General features: G+C 44.5%; 1 protein-coding gene across 6 annotated transcripts in view; it reads left to right on the forward strand.

The window, feature by feature from the left end:
- The window catches only part of tnnt1 (troponin T type 1 (skeletal, slow)), a 30,084-nt gene extending 10,011 nt beyond the window's left edge, over nt 1-20,073 (forward strand). For 3 of the 6 annotated variants that reach the window (XM_067974463.1, XM_067974462.1, XM_067974461.1), the window contains 9 exons: nt 793-814; nt 2,062-2,122; nt 3,066-3,182; nt 5,520-5,597; nt 5,741-5,854; nt 7,596-7,705; nt 8,642-8,732; nt 15,207-15,247; nt 19,814-20,073. In XM_067974463.1, the coding sequence (XP_067830564.1) occupies nt 3,084-3,182; nt 5,520-5,597; nt 5,741-5,854; nt 7,596-7,705; nt 8,642-8,732; nt 15,207-15,247; nt 19,814-19,862 (582 nt within the window). In that variant the 5' untranslated portion in view covers nt 793-814; nt 2,062-2,122; nt 3,066-3,083 and the 3' untranslated portion in view covers nt 19,863-20,073. Of the gene's footprint in view, nt 1-792; nt 815-2,061; nt 2,123-3,065; nt 3,183-5,519; nt 5,598-5,740; nt 5,855-7,595; nt 7,706-8,641; nt 8,733-12,874; nt 12,916-15,206; nt 15,248-19,813 lie in introns of those variants that run through there. The other 3 variants (XM_067974458.1, XM_067974460.1, XM_067974459.1) reach the window with 3 other exon arrangements.
- Nucleotides 20,074-22,054: the final 1,981 nt, after the last annotated feature.

Raw genomic sequence — 22,054 nt, forward strand, 5'->3', positions numbered from 1 at the left:
GATGACCAATGCATGCTGTTTAATTACCAGACACACCCAAAGAGTAATTCCACTTACATTCTCATGAGTTTTTGGTTTGTGCCTGTAATATGACTTGTGACAGATATTGCTGGAAACTACATGGAGATCCGGAAACTGGGCTAATTTTATCCTCAGTTAAGCCCTCACATCCACACCCTCAAAGTGCCCAGAAGGTTCAAGAGAACAGGAGTCGGTCATTCAGCTCCTCGAGCTTGTTCCTCTTCACGTCCTGTTTTAAAAAGCACCTTAATCTGTTCTAATGCTCTTGTTTCCCTTTCTCCCCCCCTGGCGGCGTTGCAATTTCTAAGCAGTGCTGGACCTGCGTGGAAGAAAGGTTAGGATTCAGTTACCGAGGCAGCGATAGGTGCTCAGTACGAATCACCTGATTATCTGCAAATGCAAATAAATGGTGTGGTTCAGACTTGGAAAACAACCAGTGCAGAATGCTTTGTGTTAGCTGGTTCAGAAATGGCCTGTTAGACAGGGCACAGAGTGCCACATTATGCAGATCATGTAGTCCATCTCTGGCACACAGTGACCCTCTGCTATCATGTGGTGCTGGGCTATTTGCCAAAGGGATTTATGAACACATCCCTTCTGTTTTATAATTACATTTTGGAACTTCAAATAACACCAGCATGCCAATCTCCGTGTGATGTTTGTCCTTTTCATACTTTTCAAAGAACTCATAATGACTTTTTTTTGAATAAGATTTGGAAGTAAGTTCCCTCAGAAATTAACGTTTCTTCTTTTTTTCCCCTTTGCCCACAGAAGAGGAACGGCCCAGACCAAAGTAAGGATTTTGAACATTGCATTTAACACTTCATACACCCTGCTCCATCTCTCAGAGAGACTGTGGATTTGAAATCAACTTTTGAAGATATAAAAATTGTCTCTTAAAAGTACATGCGGCAGAATATTAGAAAGACACTTTGTGATAGAGGAATGAATTCATCAATTTATAGAATGTTTATTGAGTGAGATTTCCATTCAGTAAGGATAACAGTCTCTCAAATATTTTCTGTGGATCTCCTACACCCTCTGCGTAACACCCAGCCTATCTTTCACCCTCCCCTTCTCCCACTCCCACCTGTTTCCTATTTTACTTTTTTGAAGGGACTGATTCTTGTCAAGCTTTTTTTTCTGTATCTCACTGCCTTCCTCCAACATCCATACACAGGCATTTTCCAGGTGGCCCGTTGTGTGTGCCATTCATGTGTGACCCCTGACGGGTGAGTGTCGGGAGGCAGTTTGACGGTAGAGGACGTCTCAACCAAGCCTGATCCCATAAAGAAAAGAAAGACTTGCATTTATACAGTGCCTTTCAACCCAAAGGGCTTTGAGGGCCAATGAAATGCAGTCACTGCTGTAATGTAGGAAACACAGCAGCCAATTTGTGCATCGCAAGCTCCCACAAACAGCAAAGTGATAATGACCAGATCATCTGTTTTAGTGATGTTGATTGAGGGAAAGATATCGGCCGGGACGCCGGGGGAAACTCCCCAGCTCTTCTTCGAAATCGTGCCATGGGATCTTTTGCATCCACCTGAGAGGGCAGATGGGGCATTGGTTTAACATCTCATCCAAAAGGCAGAGCCTCTGATAAGTGTAGCACTCCCTTGGTACTGCACTGGAGTGTCAGCATAGATTTTTGGCTCAAATCTCTGGAGTGGGATTATGAACCCACACTCTTCTGACTCAGAGGCCAGAGTGCTACCCACTGAGCCACAGCTAATAATGTCCAACACCCACACTTTCTGGCAGGAGTCACTAGATAGTGCCTCCAGGGTTTTCTTTTCCCTTCCCCAGCACAGTGCACTCTGGCCAACTGCGTTGGACCAACAATTTAATGAGATATTAAAAATGCACACATTTATATTTTTAACATACTGCAAACAGACATACAAGCAAACACAGACAGAGATAGACAGACACACACATACACAACGTTTAACAATGAATCCTTACAGCTTTAACTGATTGAAAATGGTTTCACGTGGTGACAATTCTGAAAATAATGCTCCATTCTGTCTCTCTCAGGCCTGTTGTTCCCCAGATTTCTGGTCCCAAAATCCCTGATGGAGAAAGGGTTGACTTCGATGTAAGTTCTCACTGTTAATCCGATCTGGTTGGTGTCATCCTTGGCTTGTTGGCCTATGCCTATAATTGGGTTAGGTGGTCTAATTATTCCAAGAAGTATAATTACAAAACTCAAGAGTGAGTTAGTAGCACAGAGTGTTAGAGCATGATTGCTCAAAGGCATGGAGCAATGGGCAAGTTTGACCCAGGTTCCACTCAGTTCCTGATCTGAGCCACGGCAGCAGGAGGTACTGAGCAATCTGTGGTGATTCCTTGCATAAGGAGGCAAAATCAGAGGGAAGAGTCGCACCTTAGTGGTCCCCAGCGCCTCGTGTTGGCTGGCTACAGTGAGACATTGGCAGCAACCTAGGGGCAAACCATCAACCTGCCTGCATTCTCAACAGCAGAGATGTCAAGGCCAAGTGGATTGAATTTATCAGAAGAAAAATTGTATTAAAAGACCTAAGGCAAAAAAAAACCAATTTTGATGACTGCTTAGAATTTGCTGCTCTCCTTGATAAAGGCCAGGTCCTTTAGGGTAGCACTACGGACCTGTAGAGTACCCCATCCTATGATGGCAGAAGTGGCAGAACCAACAATGCCCTGTGTCATTGTGCCAACTGTAAGGCACAGGAAGAAGAATATTGATGCAGAGTTTGCCTCGAGACTTCTCCTTCCCGGCTGAAGAAAAGGGCACATTGGCAGTTAGCAGTGATTGGAGGGTCCGGTACGCTAAGACCCTCCCGCCCTCCTCAGCTGCAGGACAATGTACAGTAAGACAGCAACCCTGAGGACCTTAAAGGGGACAAAAGATATCTAAAAACAACTAGGAAAAGGTTGATTGCATTGAATGCCTTCGTACAGAGATACTTACAACATTGTACTGCAACTCCTTTCAGGCAAGGCTCGATTATGGTTTGCTGAATCTTGATTTATTGTTCTTCCCCCCACCCCAACCTTTATAGGACATCCACAGGAAACGCATGGAGAAAGATCTCCTGGAACTCCAGACTCTGATCGTTGCCCATTTTGAGCAGAGGAAAAAGGAGGAGGAAGAACTGATTAGCCTCAAGGATAGGATTGTGGGTATTCTTCAAGATTTCTCCACAGTTCAGGCAATTTATTTCTAACCCACTGAGCTTGAGGAGCAAAGAAACAATGAAAAATCTCAGACAATGTTTTATATATAAATGTATTATTTTGTTATATAATCAAGGCACCATTAATATTCATAGTAGATCCTCGTCCATGAATGCCAATAAACAAGAACCTTTCCGATAACACATTCAGTGATTCTGGACCATTTCTGACCTAATTCGGTCACTATGGTCTTAATCTGCCTTCCTCTAATTTGAGAAGAAAATATTACAGACAGATTACATATTTTGCGATATCGTGGTATGTATCCATATTTTGTCAGAATGTATGATCCTTGTAGAAGAATATATGTATCTTGGTCACCTCCATTTATGAAGTGGAGATGCCGGTGATGGACTGGGGTTGACAATTGTAAACAATTTTACAACACCAAGTTATAGTCCAGCAATTTTATTTTAAATTCACAAGCTTTCGGAGGCTTCCTCCTTCGTCAGGTGACGAAGGAGGAAGCCTCCGAAAGCTTGTGAATTTAAAATAAAATTGCTGGACTATAACTTGGTGTTGTAAAATTGTTTTCCATTTATGAAGACATTTTATCCTGCACAAATAGTGCAACTGTAAAACAAAATATTCTGGTTAGCATAGGGTTGCCAACCCTCCAGAATTGTCCTGGGGTCTTCAAGAATTGAAGATTAATCTCCAGGACACTGCTTTGTAGAACCTGGGAGAAAAATCGTAGGGGCATTAAAAAAAGAATAGTGTGTTTTTTTTCATTTTCTTCTCACACTTTAGTTTATTCTAAAAAATATTGGAAATAGGGGGAACACGGCTCTTTGACTGAACGGGGCTGTGGGAGGCCATGTGATGAAACCTCCAGGAATATGTCCAACCAGAGTTGGCAACCCTAGGTTAGCAGCAATCTGAGGCGTCTATGAATCCCAGACAAGGATTCCACCAGGCTAGCTCCTCCAGTGACTGAGCAAGTTTATCCGCTGTGTCATTGAGCCATGCGGACCAGGAATATGGCAGGTTCATTCCCCACTCAACTGCCGAGTTAGCTGAGTTTAGCCATAGTGGCACTGTAATTGGCCTCAGCATCCCCCGGTCTAAAGAGGCGAAAAATCAGCCAAAGCTCCTGCTCCCTGACCGCCATCCGGCAACCCCTGCTGGAAGCGTGAATCGTGGGGGAGAATGGGATTGGGTATGGATGTGATGCCCCTCCCAGTCGAATAGCCTACTGACAGTCACTTTCCAGGCTCATGTATGAATAATGGCCACTTGGGCAGTGTACCGGGGGCATCCGGCAGCCATGGAGCTGTAGATAGTCAATGTCTTCAGGAGAGGAGGGGAGCACATTGTGGCAGTCAAGTTGCAGCTGTTTTAATGTGATGAGTAATCCTCCATCTATTGCGCATATACACACAGACATAAATAGAACACCCCATCCCTGATGAGTAATTCTTTCTATGATACACACACACACACACACTAGATTGAACTTGACAAATTAATTTTACTTTGCAGCTGTCAAATAGAAAGATGGTCTTTTGTCTCATTGTTGTTTGTGGGACCTTGTTGTGTGCAAATTGGCTGCTGCGTTTGGCTACATAACAACAGTGACTACAGTAGAAAAATAATTCATTGACGTGCTTTGGGAGGTCCTGAGGATGTGAAAGGCGCTGTGTGTGAAAGTTCTTTCTTTCTTTACGCCCTCTACCTGGACTGGTTTTGAACTCAGGTCCCAGATCCCATAGCAAAACCTTCCCTCCCCTTCTTAGTTTCCTACACATACTGTCCCCCTCACTGTGTTGTGACTCATCGCACTCTCTCCGACTGCCATTCTTTGCCAGGTCCTCAAACTTGTAGAAATCTTTACTTCACAAACTTGGTATCGCCCAATCGCTGCTTCCACAGCGGGGGGGGGCATAAATTTAAAATTAGAGCTGGGCCCGTTCAGGGGTGATGTCAGGAAGCACTTCTTCACACAAAGGGGAGTGGAAATCTGGAACTCTCTCCCCCAAAAAGCTGTTGAGGCTGGGGGTTAAATGAAAATTTCAAAACTGAGATTGAGAGATTTTTTTTAGGCAAGGATATTAAGGGTTACGGAATCAAAGTGGGTAAATGGAGTTAAGATACAGATCAGCCATGATCTGATTGAATGACGGGACAGGCTCGAGGGGCTGAATGGCCTACTCATATTCCTATGTACTCCTTTCTGGCTTAGCGGCCCTGCACTGTGAGCCTTAGCCCTTCACTTAAGGTTTCTAAATTTTGGACTGCACAAGAGATTATGATGCAAGATGTTACTATTCCATTTCCAGGAACACCGGAGAGCAGAGAGAGCAGAACAGCAGAGAGTCCGCGCAGAAAAAGAGCGTGACCGCCATACTAGGCTGCTTGTGAGTCCTTCTCCGTTGCTGAGTGTCCCCCTTTTTCCCTTGCCCGTTTGTCATTGTCAACACAGATTTAACAGAGTGACCATTCCCCTGACACCAATTTGTTGATCAGCTTGTTTTATTTCCCGCCATTATCAATCGAACAGGAGGAAAAAACACGCAAAGAGGACGAAGAGGCCAAGAAACGTGCGGAGGATGATGCCAAGAAGAAGAAAGTCCTGTCTAACATGGGTGCACATTACGGTGGTTACCTTGTTAAGGTGGGGCCCTATCCAATGCCTCTGCAATGACGAGTACTTCGAACGGCACAGTTTGCTGCTGCTATTAAATGAAAACGGTATTACAGCCTTCCTAAAGGTTTCCCAACACTTCCATGAAAACAGTGCCCCTTTAAATTATAAAAGGCCATGTTTACTTCGCGTTCGACCTCAGATAATGAGAGGAGCTGGGCTGCCGTCGAGGAATGAGATTGACTGTGTCACTAGTGTATGAGGATAGCTGGGAACCTGCTGGTTGTCTGTTGGATGATAAGGTCTTGATCAAGTCATGGCGTGGGGCACTCAGGTGATGTTTCGCTGGTGGTCCAATCACTTCAGGACTCGGCCCGATCAGGACCCTGTCTGTGATCATTCGAGCGAGGGAGATGAGTGCACCTCACTATCCTGACCACAGTGAGGGGCGATCTGATCGAGGTATGTCAGCCGTGGCTCAGTGGGTAGCACTCTCGTAAGAAAGTTGTGGGTTCAAGTCCCACTCCAGGGACATTGAGCACATAATCTAGGCTGACCTTCCAGTACAGAACTCAGGAAGTGCTACACTCTTGGAGATGCCGTATTTCGGATGAGACATTAATCCAAGGCCCCGTCAGCCATCTCAGGTGGATGTAAAAGATCCCATGACACTATTTTATAGAAGAACAGGGAAGTTCTCCCCAGTGTCCTGGCCAACATTTATCCCTTAACCAACACCTAAAGCAGATGCTCAGGTCATTTATTTAATTGCTGTTTGTGGGAACCTGCTGTGCACAAATTGGCTGCTGCGTTTCCTACATCTTTTTTTATTTGTTCATGGGATGTGGGCGTCGCTGGCGAGGCCGGCATTTATTGCCCATCCCTAATACAATAGTGACTACACTTCAAAAGTACTTCATTGGCTGTAAGGTGCTTTGGAATGTCCAGAGGTGGTGAAAGGCACTATATAAATGCAACTCTTTCTCTCTTTTTAATGGTTGAATCAGCCTTGAGTGAAGGAGCTTTCACACTGATAGTGTGGTGTCAGAGGTGGCCAGTGACATGCCCATTGCTGGCAACATACTATAAATATAAAGGCGGTGCACTGTGTGCCTCCAATGATGCCCGGCACCCAAATTTTCCCACGTCCCAAAACCAGCTTTCGAACGCAGCAAATAAAACCCAAGGCTGCTTCCTGTTGGTCTCCCAATGGGCCCAATAGGGGTTGCCAGCACTCTTGTAAAGTAAAAACAGATGCCCAGAAGTCGCAGATCTCCGACTCGATGTTACCCTCCCAGCACCAGTGTAAAAAAGCCTTCAGCAACAACTCGCATTTATATAGTGCCCTTAACGTAGTAAAATGTCCCAAGGCGCTTCACAGGAACGTTATCAGTCAAAATTTGACATCGAGCCACATAAGGAGATATTAGGACAGGTGGCCAAAAGCTTGGTCAAAGAGGTAGGTTTTAAGGAGCGTCTTAAAGGAGGAGAGAGAGGTGGAGAGGTTTAGGGAGGGAATTCCAGAACTCAGGTCCCAGGCAGCTGAAGGCACGGCCGCCAGTATTGGGGCGAAGGAAATGAGTGATGGGCAAGAGGCCAGAATTGGAGGAGCGCAGAGATCCCGGAGGGTTGTAGGGTTGGAGGAGGTTACAGAGATAGGGAGGGGGCGAGACCATGGAGGGATTTGAACACGAGGATGAGAATTTTAAATTCGAGGTGGTGCCAAACCTTCAGCGTAAGTAAAGCGTTTGTCGTTATGTTTGTTACACAGGCAGAGCAGAGACGAGGCAGAAAGCAGACAGGGCGTGAAATGAAGAAGAAAATTCTGGCGGAGAGACGCAAGCCTCTCAACATTGACCATCTCAATGACGAGAAAATGAAGTAAGGCCGTTCAGATCCTTTCACCGCCAACTCCTGGTGTCAAAATTAGTTTTGCTATCTCACTTCTCCATTTTAATTCCATCTTATGTCAATAGTATTTTTACAGCTCTCTTCTTGCTTTGCATAAGCTACTGTTCAAACCCTTTTTAAAAAAAAAATTCTCCCAATTTTCCCTCCTATCCTGAAACTACTGGCCCATTCTACGGTAGGGTTGCCAACCCTCCAGGATTGACCTGGAGTCTCCAGGAATTGAAGATTAATCTCCAGGATACTCCTGAGAGCAATCCTGGAGATCAATCATGGGGCCATTAAATAAACTGTTTTTTTCAGTTTCTTTGAACACTTTCGTTTATTAGTTATAAAAATATTGCAGATGGCGGGGGGGAAGGCAGTTTAATTGACAATCAAGAATCATCCAATCAAGTTACTAAGAGTCTGTTCACTTCCCAATTGGCCGTGGGAAAGCGGGGGGTTATGGTGGGAGGGGCGGGGGGGCGGGTGTGGGAGGCGCAAGGATGGATGTATCGGGCGACCAATGGCGGGAGCGTGGGGATGAGACTGTTGGAGGTCATGTGATAAAATCTCCCAGAATACGTCCAACCAGAGTTGGCAATTCTATTCCACAGTGGCCATTTTCCATGTGTGGCCCTGGACAGTGAACGTCAGCCGACTATTCAACCATGGAGGGAATCATTCCAGCAAGGGAGGGGGTCCCTAGGGAGCAATCAGCAGCAGGAATCCTGGCTGATTCTTTCCCCTGCCTCACCCAGGGGCACTGAGACCAATTGCCACATCCCGACTGCGGTCCCAGCTGAGATAGACTAACTCGGCACAGGCCGGGGATCGAAAAACCTGGGAGCTTCTGGCCTTAATACGACACCAATTACTCAGCCAAGCTGCTTTGTTTCAAAAATTATATCTGATTTTTTTATACAGAGAGAAAGCCAAGGAATTGTGGGAATGGATGTACCAGCTGGAGTCTGAGAAGTTTGATCTGATGGACAAACTGAAACGTCAGAAATACGAGGTGCGTGGTCTAGCCAGGCCGAGACACACGCGGGCCAAGTGTTGAAGAAGCCTGAGTAGAATGAGACGCGCAGCATCTCTGTCTTTTGATGTCTGAAATCTGAAGGGCTGGGTGGTGCTATGGGTTAGACACTGGCCTTTCGTCTCTGGAATCGGGGCACAAATCCTGCCCAGAATGACGGAATGAAACGGTTTCTCAGTCCGCTGGCTGTAAGGGTTCAATGTGAAATGAGACTAGGCAGTCTCAATCCCGTTCCTAATGGACACGGTCCCACAGCACAAAATTGGCCCTGAACGGGACATCTTACATTGGGATGTGCTGTTCGTGCATGTGCAGACTGTTGGGCTGGGGGCGAGGGGGTGGTGGGAGGGGATTATAAAATCCTAGGAGTAGGCTTTGTGCTGACTCTGTGCCAGGATTGTGCAGCCTGGTATTTTGTAACCAGGCTGCGCTAGCCTCACTGGAGGCTCTTGCATCTGTTGAGATTGAACATGCTGTGCTATCCTATTTTCTCTTCCCCCCCCCCCCCCGCCCCCCCCCCCCCCCCCCCCCAGGACAGTGTAGAGGGAGCTTTACTCTGTATCTAACCCGTGCTGTACCTGCCCTGGGAATGCTAGGTGCTGTGTCAGGTTACCCATTGCCCACCACTGGCATCCCACCTGGAGATCCCACCCACCAGAGAAGTGCTGGTTGGATTTAAAAACAACAAAGAGAAATCCAGGATTTACTCCCCCCTCCACTCCCCACACAACCGTTGGGATTTCTTATGGGCATTAAATGATGGGCATTAAATGATGGGCATTAAATGATGGGCATTAAATGCTTTCCGCATTCCTCCTACCAATTTTTTTGGTGGAGCTGAGGTGGAAACCAACTTGAGGAGATCCTCCGCTCTCGTTTTCCACAGTTGTCGGGCACACGATGTTTGTACCCGCCCATGTGCCCCAGGCCTGCTGCAGCATCTCTCCTTTCCCAAAGTGGCACAACTGCCCAGGCCAGGGAGCCCGCCGCCTGTATGTTAATGACCCCGGGGCTGGAAATACGGCTGGGTCAGTAGGGCATCACTGAGGTGAGCGGAAGTCCCGCCCCACCTGAGATGTGCCCGAGTCTGGGGCTGAAAGCCAAAGATGAGAAGTGTCCAAGAATAAACTGTGTGGGAAAAGCGTTTTATTGGGCTGTATGGTGATGAGCTGCAGCCGTTTTGAAAATGTAAAAGCAGCGGGGGACTTTATTTTCTAATGAGTAGACATGGTTAACATAATCCATCCACAGGTGTACAAAGGCCTCATTACCTGCTTAGGTGCCCTTTGGAAAATGGATTTATTAGGTGAATGCCAAGTATTATGAATTTTCTCCTACTAACTCATTCTCCTCAGGACCTCATAATGATGGAATTCCTTATTTCCCTATTCTTCCTTTTACAGTCTTCAGGCTTTTAAAACTATTACTCGATTTATCCTATTTTCAAACTTAATGGCGTCCTGAACAATGGTCCTTGGCTCCTTACCTAGACATTTAATAAAAAACAAACATTAACATTCTTGTAGCGTAGATACACTCTTAGAACTTATGGGACAAATGTCTGTTATTCCTCATATCTGGGACAACATTCCTTACGATGCCATAATACAACAGCTCCTCTGAGGTTGTAACTTCCTCATACCATCATAAAAAGTCTTAACTGCTTCCAGAGTGTGTGCACAGAATTAAATTAACTCTTTAGTACATTTAACAGTTTGCGTGTCTAATATATTTTGACCAGTGGTATCAATGTAAAACACAAAGGGCAAAAGTGAAACATAGATTATCCTACTCATGAGCAACCTCGTCATTGGTGCCTCATGAAATAATCTACGGGATAAATGCTCATCATCACCATCTTGCCGTTAATATGACGCAGCGAATCACCTGCCTATTTTCATTCCATTGTGCAGGAGTTCACTGCTCGGTGAAGTGTCGTTGAGCAGGTGCAGGTATTCACCGTGTCTGGAGGTATTCACCAGTGTGTCCATCTTTCAGACTGCTTTGCCTGTGGCCAGGATGTGGGTCGAACCTTTGGTGGTGCCCAGTTCACATATTAGAAATGTATGGGCAACACAATGACAAATGGACAGATGGCCAAAAAAAAAGAAGTCCACCTTTTCGCTTCCCTCTCTTATGCTTATGAAGTACAGGAACTAGTTGATGAACTTTCTTGTCAGCAAAACAAACATCACAACTCAAGCCATGATCCCAACCCTGTCTTGCCCCTGCCTGGTTTTAGATTTGGCAATTGGTGTCAATCTTAACTAAAGACACTACAGTCCCAAAACAGATACTGATAATTGCAGTAATTTGTGCCTGGTTTTTATTTATGAGAAGCACTGGAAATTGTGATGTTAATTCTTTTATGGTGACACCAGTAAATGTTTCTCTCCCCTTTCACAAACACAATGGTAAAGAGGCATTCCACCAGTCAGTGTGCTTTCCAGTCATAGAGGTTTGTACCATTAAAAGATACCACTGAGGGTCAGGAGTGAGATTGCCAAACGAGGCCCAGTAGAATAAATAGATCACACTGTGCCAATTAAACACCTCAGGGTAGAAATTCAGATCGGCAAAGTTTCCATGCAAACGTTTCTTCCTTGGGTGTGAATGATCCAGCGGCATGAGACTGGAAACATTTCCTCATAACCAAAATCCAAGAGGTAGAATTTTCAATTGGCTAAGTTCACTCACAAACGCTAAAGTGTTCATACTTCATTTCTATGTGCTGCATTTGTAGACAACAACAACTTGCATTTATATAGCGCCTTTAATGTAGTAAAGCGTCCCGAGGCGCTTCACGGGAGCAATTATCAAACAGAATTTTGACACTGAGCCACATAAGGAGATATTAAGACAGGTGACCAAAAGCTTGGTCAAAGAGGTAGGTTGTAAGGAGCCCCTTAAAGAAGGAGAGAGAGGTGGAGAGGCAGAGAGGTTTAGGGAGGGAATTCCAGAGCTTAGGGCCCAGGCAGCTGAAGGCACGGCCGCCAATGGTGAAGCAATGAAAATCAGGGATGCACAAGAGGCCAGAATTGCAGGAGCCGAGAGATCCCGGAGGATTGTAGGGGTGGAGGAGGTTACAGAGATAGGGAGGGGCGAGACCATGGAGGGATTTGAAAACAAGAATGTGAATTTTTAAATTGAGGCGTTGCCGGACTGGGAGCCAATGTAGGTCAGCGAGCACTGGGGTGATGGGTGAACGGGACTTGGTGCGAGTTAGAATACGGGGAGCAGAGTCCTGGATAAGCTTAAGTTTACGGAGGGTGTAAGGTGGGAGGCCAGGCAGGAGAGCATTGGAATAGTCGAGTCTAGAGGTAACAAAGGCATGAATGAGGGTTTCAGCAGCAAATAAACTGAGGCGGGGTGGAGGTGGGCAATGTTACGGAGGTGGAAGCAGGTGGTCTTGGTGATGGAGAGGATATGGGGTCAGAAGCTCAGCTCCGGTGTTAACCAGAAATTAATGAATGCGGTGAAATAGTACAAAAAGTAATGCAGAATGAGCATGCTAAACCTTCATAAGTGAGCTTTGTCGATTGAAATTTCTATTCTCTCAGACATCAGTTAGCCCCCGGTATTATCCTGAAACTGGTCTGTATCTAGTTGGTAAGTGGTTTCAATATACCAGGTTGAATGGTGGGCACACTGGTTTTCTGAAACACAGAGTGCCCACTGTGGGTACACGGGTACGGCAAAGTGCCTGCACCTGCACAGTGACACCAAGGGACTGGAACAATGCTACTACAGACAGGTATAAATGACCTTGCTGGCAAAAGTGAGGCATTGTTTAATACCACCTTATTTGCATCAGCAAACCTAAAGAACCTGCAGTATAACAACAGTTCAAGACATGACAAGTCGTTCAGTACAGTCACAGGGAGAGCTCTTGCTTGGATCACTAGTTCCTTCCCCCACATTTAACAAATTTTGTCTGTCATGTTACTAATTTGTTTTAGATCAACAGGTTGGAGTACTAGATATCTGGGTCATGAACCATTCTTGAATGTGTTTTCTCTAGTGTTCTGACAGGTGTCATAACAGACTTACCTGTCTCACTTTTTCCCTTGATTGATCTACTTAAAATGTCTTTTCAACTAACAACTTCTGTTTCACTCCAGATTAAAACGCTTCATAACAGGGTTGCGATATTTGCTAAGCAGTAAGTATATAATATGTGTGTGCAATGTTGTTAGAATGTCATCGTGCATGGTTCGTGCATGGACTCACTCCCAAGCATTACTGTACACAGGAGCAATAAACTATGATATCAGATTTAAAAACCTGGACCCACGAAACAGTTCTGTCTTAAAAAGCACTCTTGTGTGCATGAACACTGGATTGCTACCGATACAGATACTACATGTATCGATAGCAAACAACAGACTTCTCAAATGTCCCTTCCTTATCAGGACGTTCCAACGTTAAACAGGATGCTGAGAAAGACAGCAACAGGCAAACTCCCCAACCAGCAAGATCAATTAATTTTCTTCCGTCCCAAGTGCTGATCTGAATTCCACCTTCTTTATAACACATTGTGAGTTGATAACTTGTGGTAACGAGGCACTGACAACAGGAGTGTTACAGGAACATAGGAACAGGAGGAGGCCATTCAGCCCCTCGACCTGTTCCGCCATTCATTTAGCTCATGGCTGATCTGTATCTGAACTCCATCTACCCGCCTTGTTTCCGAAACCCTTAGAGCCCTTCCCTGACAAAAATCTATCGATCTCAGTTTTGAAATTTTCAATTGACCCCCAGCCTCGACAGCTTTTTGGGGGAGAGAGTTCCAGATTTACACCAACCTTTGTGTGAAGAAGTGCTTCCTGACATCACCCCTGAACGGCCTGGCTCTAATTTTAAGGTTATGCCCTCTTGTTCTGGACTCTCCCACCAGAGGAAATAGTTTCTCTCTATCTACCCTATTGAATCCTTTAATCATCTTAAACATCTCAATTAGATCACCCCTTAATCCTCTATACTGAAGGGAATACAAGCCTAGATGAGCCCTGGGTATCCATCCCTGAAACAATGTGAAACGCCTCCTTGCTCCCTCATCCCCAGCCACTCTCGATGCTGGAAAGACACTCTCGCATCATATAAAATCACAATGGAAAGTCTTGTATGGAAAAAAATATATAAAAAAAGAGAAAGCCAGTCATTTCCAGCTGGGTTTTTTTCTGACCTTGAGATAAACTGGCCTCTCATTAAAGAGAGGACCTAAACAACTGTCAATCTCGAGAAACTTCCAGCAAAAATAATTAGCCTCATGATCTATTTTGAGCACTTCCCCACAGGGCGGTGCTGAGCAGCGACCGGGTTAGTGAGTAAACATCACCAGCATGGTCCAGGCCCCGGACCACCTGGGAGCATTGCCACAGGAGGTCGTTTAGCGTATCATATAAATATCTGTCACTTGTAAAGATTTTAACACGTTCCAACAAAATTTGGATATGAACAGCATTTAATGGTAGAGTGAAACTAAACAGTGATTTTTAAAAAAAAACGACTCTCAGCTCCTCCTTTCTGAATTTGGCGTTAAAATGAGAATGATGTCACACGTTCCTGCTCCTCTGTCAGTGTCAGTCATCCGATCTGTTCCAGACTGTGTCGTCCGTTCAGCATCAAGGTAAGTGGCATCCAGCCAATGACATTCCCCGGGAAACAAGAGCAGCGGAAATATATGATTAAAACAAGAAGTCTTCACTGAGATGAGACAATCGGAGAGAGAAGGAGAGGTCAGCGGTCAAATAAACTGCACGAGAGCCCAGAAGAGAAAAATCAATTGTACACTACAAAAGTTTTTTGAGTGTCTTGATGCGATGCAGCCACACAAGTCTTGCATTTCATTTCATTACCCTGTTCGGATAAAAATCTCTGCATCACCAGCCCAGAATCAAGATTAATCTAAATACTTATTTGAATCCTTCAAGGTTAACACTGAAAGATTGCCAGCCTTGCAATTGATAACTCCTCGGACTATTTAAACTGTCTTCCAGACATCACACCGCCTTCCCACAATGCCACTTTTTCCCCCTTTAATCAATAAAAAAAATTTTCCGACTCACACAATTTACTTTCAAGTCATTTTCCGGCTTTACTTTTTCCATGCTGTTAACCATCTCTTATACCTCGATAAGATCACTTCTTACTTGTCTCCTTCCAAGGGTGAAAAGCCCAAGTTTCTTCCATTTCTCCTCATAACATGGTTGAATTGGCCCAATGGAGGCCTCGGTTGAGATCAGCCAAGATTGAGAGTCGAATCAAATTTCTAAAGTATCACTGAGCCGTCCTGAACACCCTCTGTGAATCTTGCTTATTGCACAACCAGACTAAAGCAGACAGCTATCACCACGGTGTGACTATACAGATGGACGAAGAACGTGGAGGTGCAGTATGCCATTTCTTTTCCCTTCTTTCCTGATGATGATTAAATATGTGTATTGTTTCTAGATCAATGTCCTGCATAATCGTATCAGCGAGCACCAGAAATTGTGAGTATATCTGGAAATGCGGTGTTAACACTATGACTCCCCCTCCCTGCCCACCCCTTCTCCTTCCAAAACATACACTGTGAAGCTAGTAGTTTGGGACCCTTGGTCAACTCAAAGGGCAATTAAACCTGGATCACAATGGGGGATTTCACGATAACCGCACCAAAACCCAAATGTGGTATACCAGGATGCGTGGGGTAGTTTCAAAAAGGCTTCAGAACAGACATGATGAGAGAATTGCATCGGGGAAGTGTTCTGTAGGAATTTTCTCACCTCCTCTCCTGAAGGCATTGACTCCCTCCGGGATACGGTTCTGGAGATGCCAGACACCCTCAGCGCAGTGCCCATTATTCATATGTTAATCTTGACAGTGAGTGTGGCTGAGCTGTTTGACCGTGTAAGGCATCACAGTTGAGCCTGATATTGCCCTCGTCCAATCAGGAATCGGAACCCTGGCTGATTTTCTTTTTCTCTCTCCCCTCCTCAACTCGGAGTCACCGAGGTTTATTGTACAGCTGCTACTACTGTCCTAGCCACGGTCAGATAATCTAAATCAGACATCGGAGCATCTGCTCTGTTCAACAACCGAGCCAGAATTGCTCACACTGTGCTTCAAATCCTCAGCAGCATCGTAATATGTTATCTGTCTGGTTACCAGGGTAACGGCGTCACAAAAGCATGCCAAAAGATGAAAGAGCAGATTGGAGTGTCAAGTACTGATGGGCCTTCATGTGATTAAAGTAATCTTTCTTAGTACATCTGCGTCAAGTTTTGCTGCTCAATGATCTAAAAACAAGGCAAAAGGCTTTGTGACCCTTTCTATAGGGAGAAAGTATGCCCCCATTTTGAAATTATTTTCTCTCCGACCACTCACCACTGCACGAATGATTAAAAAGGGAATTGGCTAAATACTTGAAAAGGAATCATTTGCAGGGCTATGGGGAAAGAACGGGGGAGCTGGACTAATTGGATAGCTCCTTCAAAGAGCCGGCACAGGCACGATGGGCCGAATGGCCTCCTTCTGTGCTGTACGATTCTATGCAAATGGTGGAAAAATTTGAAACATAAACAAAAAAATGTTGTAAACACGGAGCAGCTCAGCCAGGACCTGTGGAGAGATAAAGGTTAATGCGATGGCTGTCGAGCCGACATCAGAGCTCCCGTTCTGACCTACAGATGCTGGATGGACCTGCTATGCATTTCCAGCTGCTTCTGGTGAGATGACTGTTCCAAGCCCTTCACCAGTGTCGATCTTAAAACGGATCCTTGAAATGAATTGCTCTGCAATTTTTCTCAAAACTTGGCAAAAGAGCCAGAGGGGAGATGAGACTTTTTTTTTAACGCAGCAAACTATGATGGTTTGGAAAGCACTGCCTGAAAGGGTGGTGGAAGCAGATTCAATAGCAACTTTCAAAAAGGGAATTGAATATATACTTGAAATGGAAAAATTTGCAGGGCTATGGGGAAAGAACTGGGGGAATAGGACTAATTGGATAGCTCTTTCAAAGAGCCGGCACAGGCATGATGGGCCGAATGGCCGCCTTCTGTGCTGTCTGATTCTATAGCTTTTTGTAGGGAAAGCTGCTGGTATCCTCGGTCGCCTGTCCAGAGCTGCACTGCGATATAGAGGAACCCTGAGCACGATTCCATATCACACTATCCTGTTACACTCTTGCATCATTCTATCGCCCTTCATGTTATTTGAAGATGTTCACAGTGTTGTTGTTGAGACACACGAACCGATTAATGAATTTAATTAAGGAGCCTGTGCACTGACCACGACCTTTAAATAGTCTTTCTCCTAATTCCACCACCCCTGCCGGCTGTCCTCAAGGCTCTGACTCCAACTGGGGTTTGGTCCATAAGCGCTGGCCAACATCGAGACGGTGAGATTTAGGTGGGTTAGTCCATCATGGAAGTCTTCATGGCTGAGCCTGATACTGTTTTCAGCTGACATCCATGTCAGCTGAATAATGATCAGGAGTGGGAATCACGCCTGATTTCTTTCTTTCAAGCAGCTTCAATTGAGCAACTTTACTATATTCATACCACAGTAAGAGAAGTCAAAAATAGAGCAGCACAGGCTGAGGTAGAACATGGCAGTCCTTAGAAGTCATTAGCACAGCTTATACTCACTGTAGAAATGTTTTCCAGGTTCTCCCTTCCCCACCTGAAGAGAGAATAGTCAAAAATTCTGAACCAGACTCAGTACAGATGCAGAAAACCTTGACTGTGTTTCGTCCCATTTCTGTACTACCTCACGTGCCTGGTATTACCAAAGCTCGCACTGGTACCCTAACTCCTGGTGAAAAAGAAACAAGAGTTAATGGCAGACAAATTGGAAAAAACCCAAATAACCAGACAAAGAAATCAAATACCAATCTTCACCCTCCAGAGTGCAGGTCTCAACAATTGGTCCATTTGCTGGATCTCAAATAACTCAGCAGCAACTCTCACCTTCTTGCTGGGAGCGTCAGCCAGTCTGGGCTTTTCCTTATTTGCGTACAGAAAGCATTCATGTAGTAAGATAGACCCTTCGAAGCAGACTGGGGCACAGTGGTTTAGCTCACTTCACCTGGGTTCGAATCCAGTTCAGCCTGATGGGGTGTCCCTGCTGGCTGTAAGAGTTTAATGTAAAATGAGCTGGGCAGACGGAACCCAGTTATCAGTGCCCATGGGCCAAAACTGCCCCGATTTGCAATTTCGCTCAGAGAAGGCACCAAGGATAGCTGGTGTGAGAAATGGAAATGTAACATCAGGGCAGTATGGAGTGCTCTTCTGAAGCTTGGGGCTAAGGCACAATATTGGAGCAAAGTAGAGGGAGCTCTACCCATACTGTGCCTGGCCAGGGAGTGCTTGACGCTGACACTGAGCACCGAAATGGAAAATCATCCCATTTTCCAGTGTTGATTTTCTCTCACCTTGATCAACACAAATTCACAACAAAAAAATTCCCAGCCCTCGCTTCTCGATATGAAGCTTGCTGCTGCATAGTCCTGCAGCTAACGTCCTTGCAGAGAACTGATGAAGCTTACTCCCGACAAAGGCAGGCCAGGGAGGCAACTGTGGAACTTCAACTTAGTGCCTTCTGCTTTGTAGTCTACACAAGTTATTGGGTCCTTTTGTAAATAGAATTTTACTGTGCTGTGTCATCAGGAGTTACAAGGGTTATAGTGTTACTGATGATCAAAGCAACATTTGACCCAATCTGAACCACTCGTTACACATGGTGCGGGCGCTGGCAAGAGAGAAAAATCATGTTTTTATTCACTGCTTAGTCTTTTGAAACTGCGTATGCCATCCTGTAGGCTTGGACTATGCAGCTTCTCCATGTGGGCACTTTGTGGCCATTTGGCTCTTTTTGGTTAAGATGCTGGTTGGATCATCCTAATGCGTGTGTAATAATACAGTCTGTGTAACACTGAGTGAAGTGGAACTAAACTTTCCCTGTATGCGTGCCAGAGTGAATTGGTAAGTACCGCATGTTTTAATCCGCTAGTCTACATTGTCGCTGTTAGAATTGCACAGCCATGGCTCCATTTATTGACTCAAGGCAGTTGCGGTCATATCAAGTGCTAATTAAAAGTGAGTTTGGAACAAAATGGAGCTATATTTGGTTAACATGAACTGCTGTGAGAGGTTGCATGCCGTTCTGCGTAGAGCTTTGAATCCTCCATGACTTAAATATTACTTTTAAGGCACAAATTGATATAAAATGCTAAATATTTCTATTAGCTAAGTGTATAGCTTATTAAAAAAGGCCAACCCTTCTCTTTGAATTTGGGTGTGTTGGAATGACATCCTTTCATCTCCAAGACCTGGGTTTCAAATCCAGTCCTTTAATGAGAATGTGGTTAGAATTCAGCCCGAATTCCAAAGGAAGCTCCTTTAAGGTTTAGCTGTCCTTCAGAAGACCTCAGCACCCTCCCCCGCCCCCTTCCCAGATTACCCTTTCCATTTTCACAATGGGCAAACCACGATCTGAATAGATCCAAACCAAGCTGGTCTAACATAAGTTGGAGTGCAATTGAAATTATTGCAATATTGTGCTTCCAGCCTCTTTTATAAAAAAAAAGTTAGCTCCTCTTTTTAGTCTTTGCACCTGCACATTCTCCAGGACAAGGGGATGGTGAACCGCCAACATCCAAAACCCCTTTGTCACCGCTGCTAAGACTACAAGAACAGTGCAGGTTGACTGCTTTTTTCTCTCCCGCTCCTCTGTGGAAGCCTCGAGTTGGTGCCTCCCTCAGGATGGTCCAGCTGAGAATTGGCAGCTTGCCATCTTTGGTTTTGGATTGGTATAGCAAAGAGCCAGACACAATGGGCCGAATGGCCTCCCGCAGTGCTGTGAACGTCAGTGTTTCTATGAAGGATTGCGGGCATGAACTTGCCATTTACCACCTTGTGGCATTTCGCGTTGGCACACCAACGTGCCACACCACCAATTGCCCACTGTCTTGTTATTGCAATGGCACTTCACATAGTGACCTGATTTGGTTTGGCCATAATTTAGATGGTGGTTTGCTCTTCCCGAGTCTCAGCACATCTTTACGTGTCTTTTCCCAGCAGCAAGAAAGCAGCGGGCAAAGGCAAAGTTGGAGGCCGCTGGAAATAAACAACAATGCATATTGGAGCCATATTCAGAGGTCTGCATCCGACAGAGGACATGAATCCAAAGACAAAGAGACACTTCCTGACATAGCTCCTGTGGTTTTTCCAAGGCTACGCGGCAAAACTGTGTGTTTCTCGCAGTTGATGAAATGGAATTACCTGAACCTTTCTCTTTCCCTTACCTTCAAGGCTTCAATAAATAAATTACTAAATAACTTCTACAGTGTTCGACAGTGTATCTTTCTGGTTATTTTTGTTACGCTAAGTGACCTTCTATGGCATTGCTCATGGACAAGCTGGGGTTTGGAGCATGATTGCGATTACATAGAATTGCACAGACAAGCCATTCAGCCAATGCTGGTGTTTATGCTCCACACAAGCCACCTCCCACATTGTTTACTTCATCTAACCCTATCAACACATCCTTCTATTTCTTTGTCTCTCATGTACTTATCCAGCTTCCCCTTAAATGCATCTATGCTATTTGCCTCAAACACTCCTTGTGGTAGCAAGTTCCACATTCTCACCACCGGTGATGTTCATGCACTAAAGTGTGTTTGTGTTTAGCCTGGCCTGTCTCTTTAAGGCTGCTGCTCCAGAATTCCCTGTGGGGAAGGGGTCTAAATAGGCATGTCCTGAGGTGAATTAGTGGCTAATTGCTGAGGGAAGTCTCTGTAGAATGGCAGCAGCTTGTAAGTCACTGGCTGTTGCCTTTATGAAAGTTAGGGAAAAAACCAGTAGGAAATAACTGCTTTCTTTAAGAAAAAAATTGTTTTGCATCTGCAACAAAGTGTGATGGATGCATGCAATAGATCCTACACTTATGTACTAGCAAGTTCCCATGCTACTGCTCATAGTAAGTAAAAGGATGTGCTGTATTATAAGGACAGGAATATTATACCACAAAATATCCTTTGCAAAAATGTAGTTGTGTATCCCTTTAAGGCTACAAGGTCTAATTGCTGTAAAGTAAATACTGGGTTCATACCGAGGTCAATTAAGAGGATGTAAAGTAAACATTAGATAAGTTTGTACAAATGACAAATAAGAAACTATAAAAATCCTGGCACCGGTGTTTTGAGTTCCTGGAGAGTTCCTTTGGTTTTTTTTTAAACTTTTCTTTAACAGAAAGTTGAGTATTACACTTGAAATATGACAGGAAATGAATGCTAGCCATACAGATAATATAAACTACCCGTGGCATTGATGAATATGTTTTTTTATATACAAGATGGCAAAAGTGGGGGAGACTCGAGAAACTCACTCCACAACACCACCCACTGACCACAGCCTGCAATTACATTGCTACCGGCAACCGTTTACATACAGAATTTACAGCTTCATTGTTAAATGTTGACATATAAACATGCACAAAAATTGTGACAACGGGAGGTTGGACATAATTCAATCCCCATTTTAAAAATATATATTTTGCCCTTTTTAACATTTATTTTGATTTTATATTATTGTTTATAGTTAACAGGCAAAACTTAGAGCAATTTGGGAAGCAGTTAAGTAGATTTGTTTGAAACACCAGAGTTTCTCTGCAGTACAGGCCGAGTAGCTAGAAGATGCAAAGCTGAGGCACTATAGCACCACCAATGGTGGGAGTGGTAATTACAGTGACAAGTTTACATAGGCAGTTTCTATTATAAGTGAATACCTAGAAATTTATAATGTGAAACAGAAACACAAAAGTGTGATTCCAGGAAATACGGTTTTGTATACCAGAAGTGCTTAGAGATATAAGATTTCTAACATGTTAAGATATATACGGATTTCCATTTAAAATCTCAATGAAATGGTACTGAGGTGGGTGGGATGTGATACATAATAAAAACCAATCAATTAGAAGAGCTGTGTTTGTGGTCCTCTATGCATATGGACTCATGTTTAGTACCACATTTACAATGAAAGTAGAAAAATTGTAATATAAAGATTAAATCTTGGAGATGATTTTCTTTTTTACACACAATTTTACTCCCATCCTCTCCTGAAGGGATTGGTGCTTGACGGGCACTGGCAACTCTCTTGTACTTCACTCAAGTTACCATTCTTCTTGTGAGCCTGCCTAGTGGCAGTGTATCATACCAAGGAGACTATCACATCCCAAGAAATAAACTTTATACCATCAGAATTTACTCCTCCCCCATCAAAGATTTCTAAAGGCCTTTTTGCTTTTTAGTTTGTTTTTCC

The sequence above is a fragment of the Heptranchias perlo genome, chromosome 40 (genome assembly GCF_035084215.1).
Source record: "Heptranchias perlo isolate sHepPer1 chromosome 40, sHepPer1.hap1, whole genome shotgun sequence".
In the NCBI taxonomy this organism is placed as follows: domain Eukaryota; kingdom Metazoa; phylum Chordata; class Chondrichthyes; order Hexanchiformes; family Hexanchidae; genus Heptranchias; species Heptranchias perlo.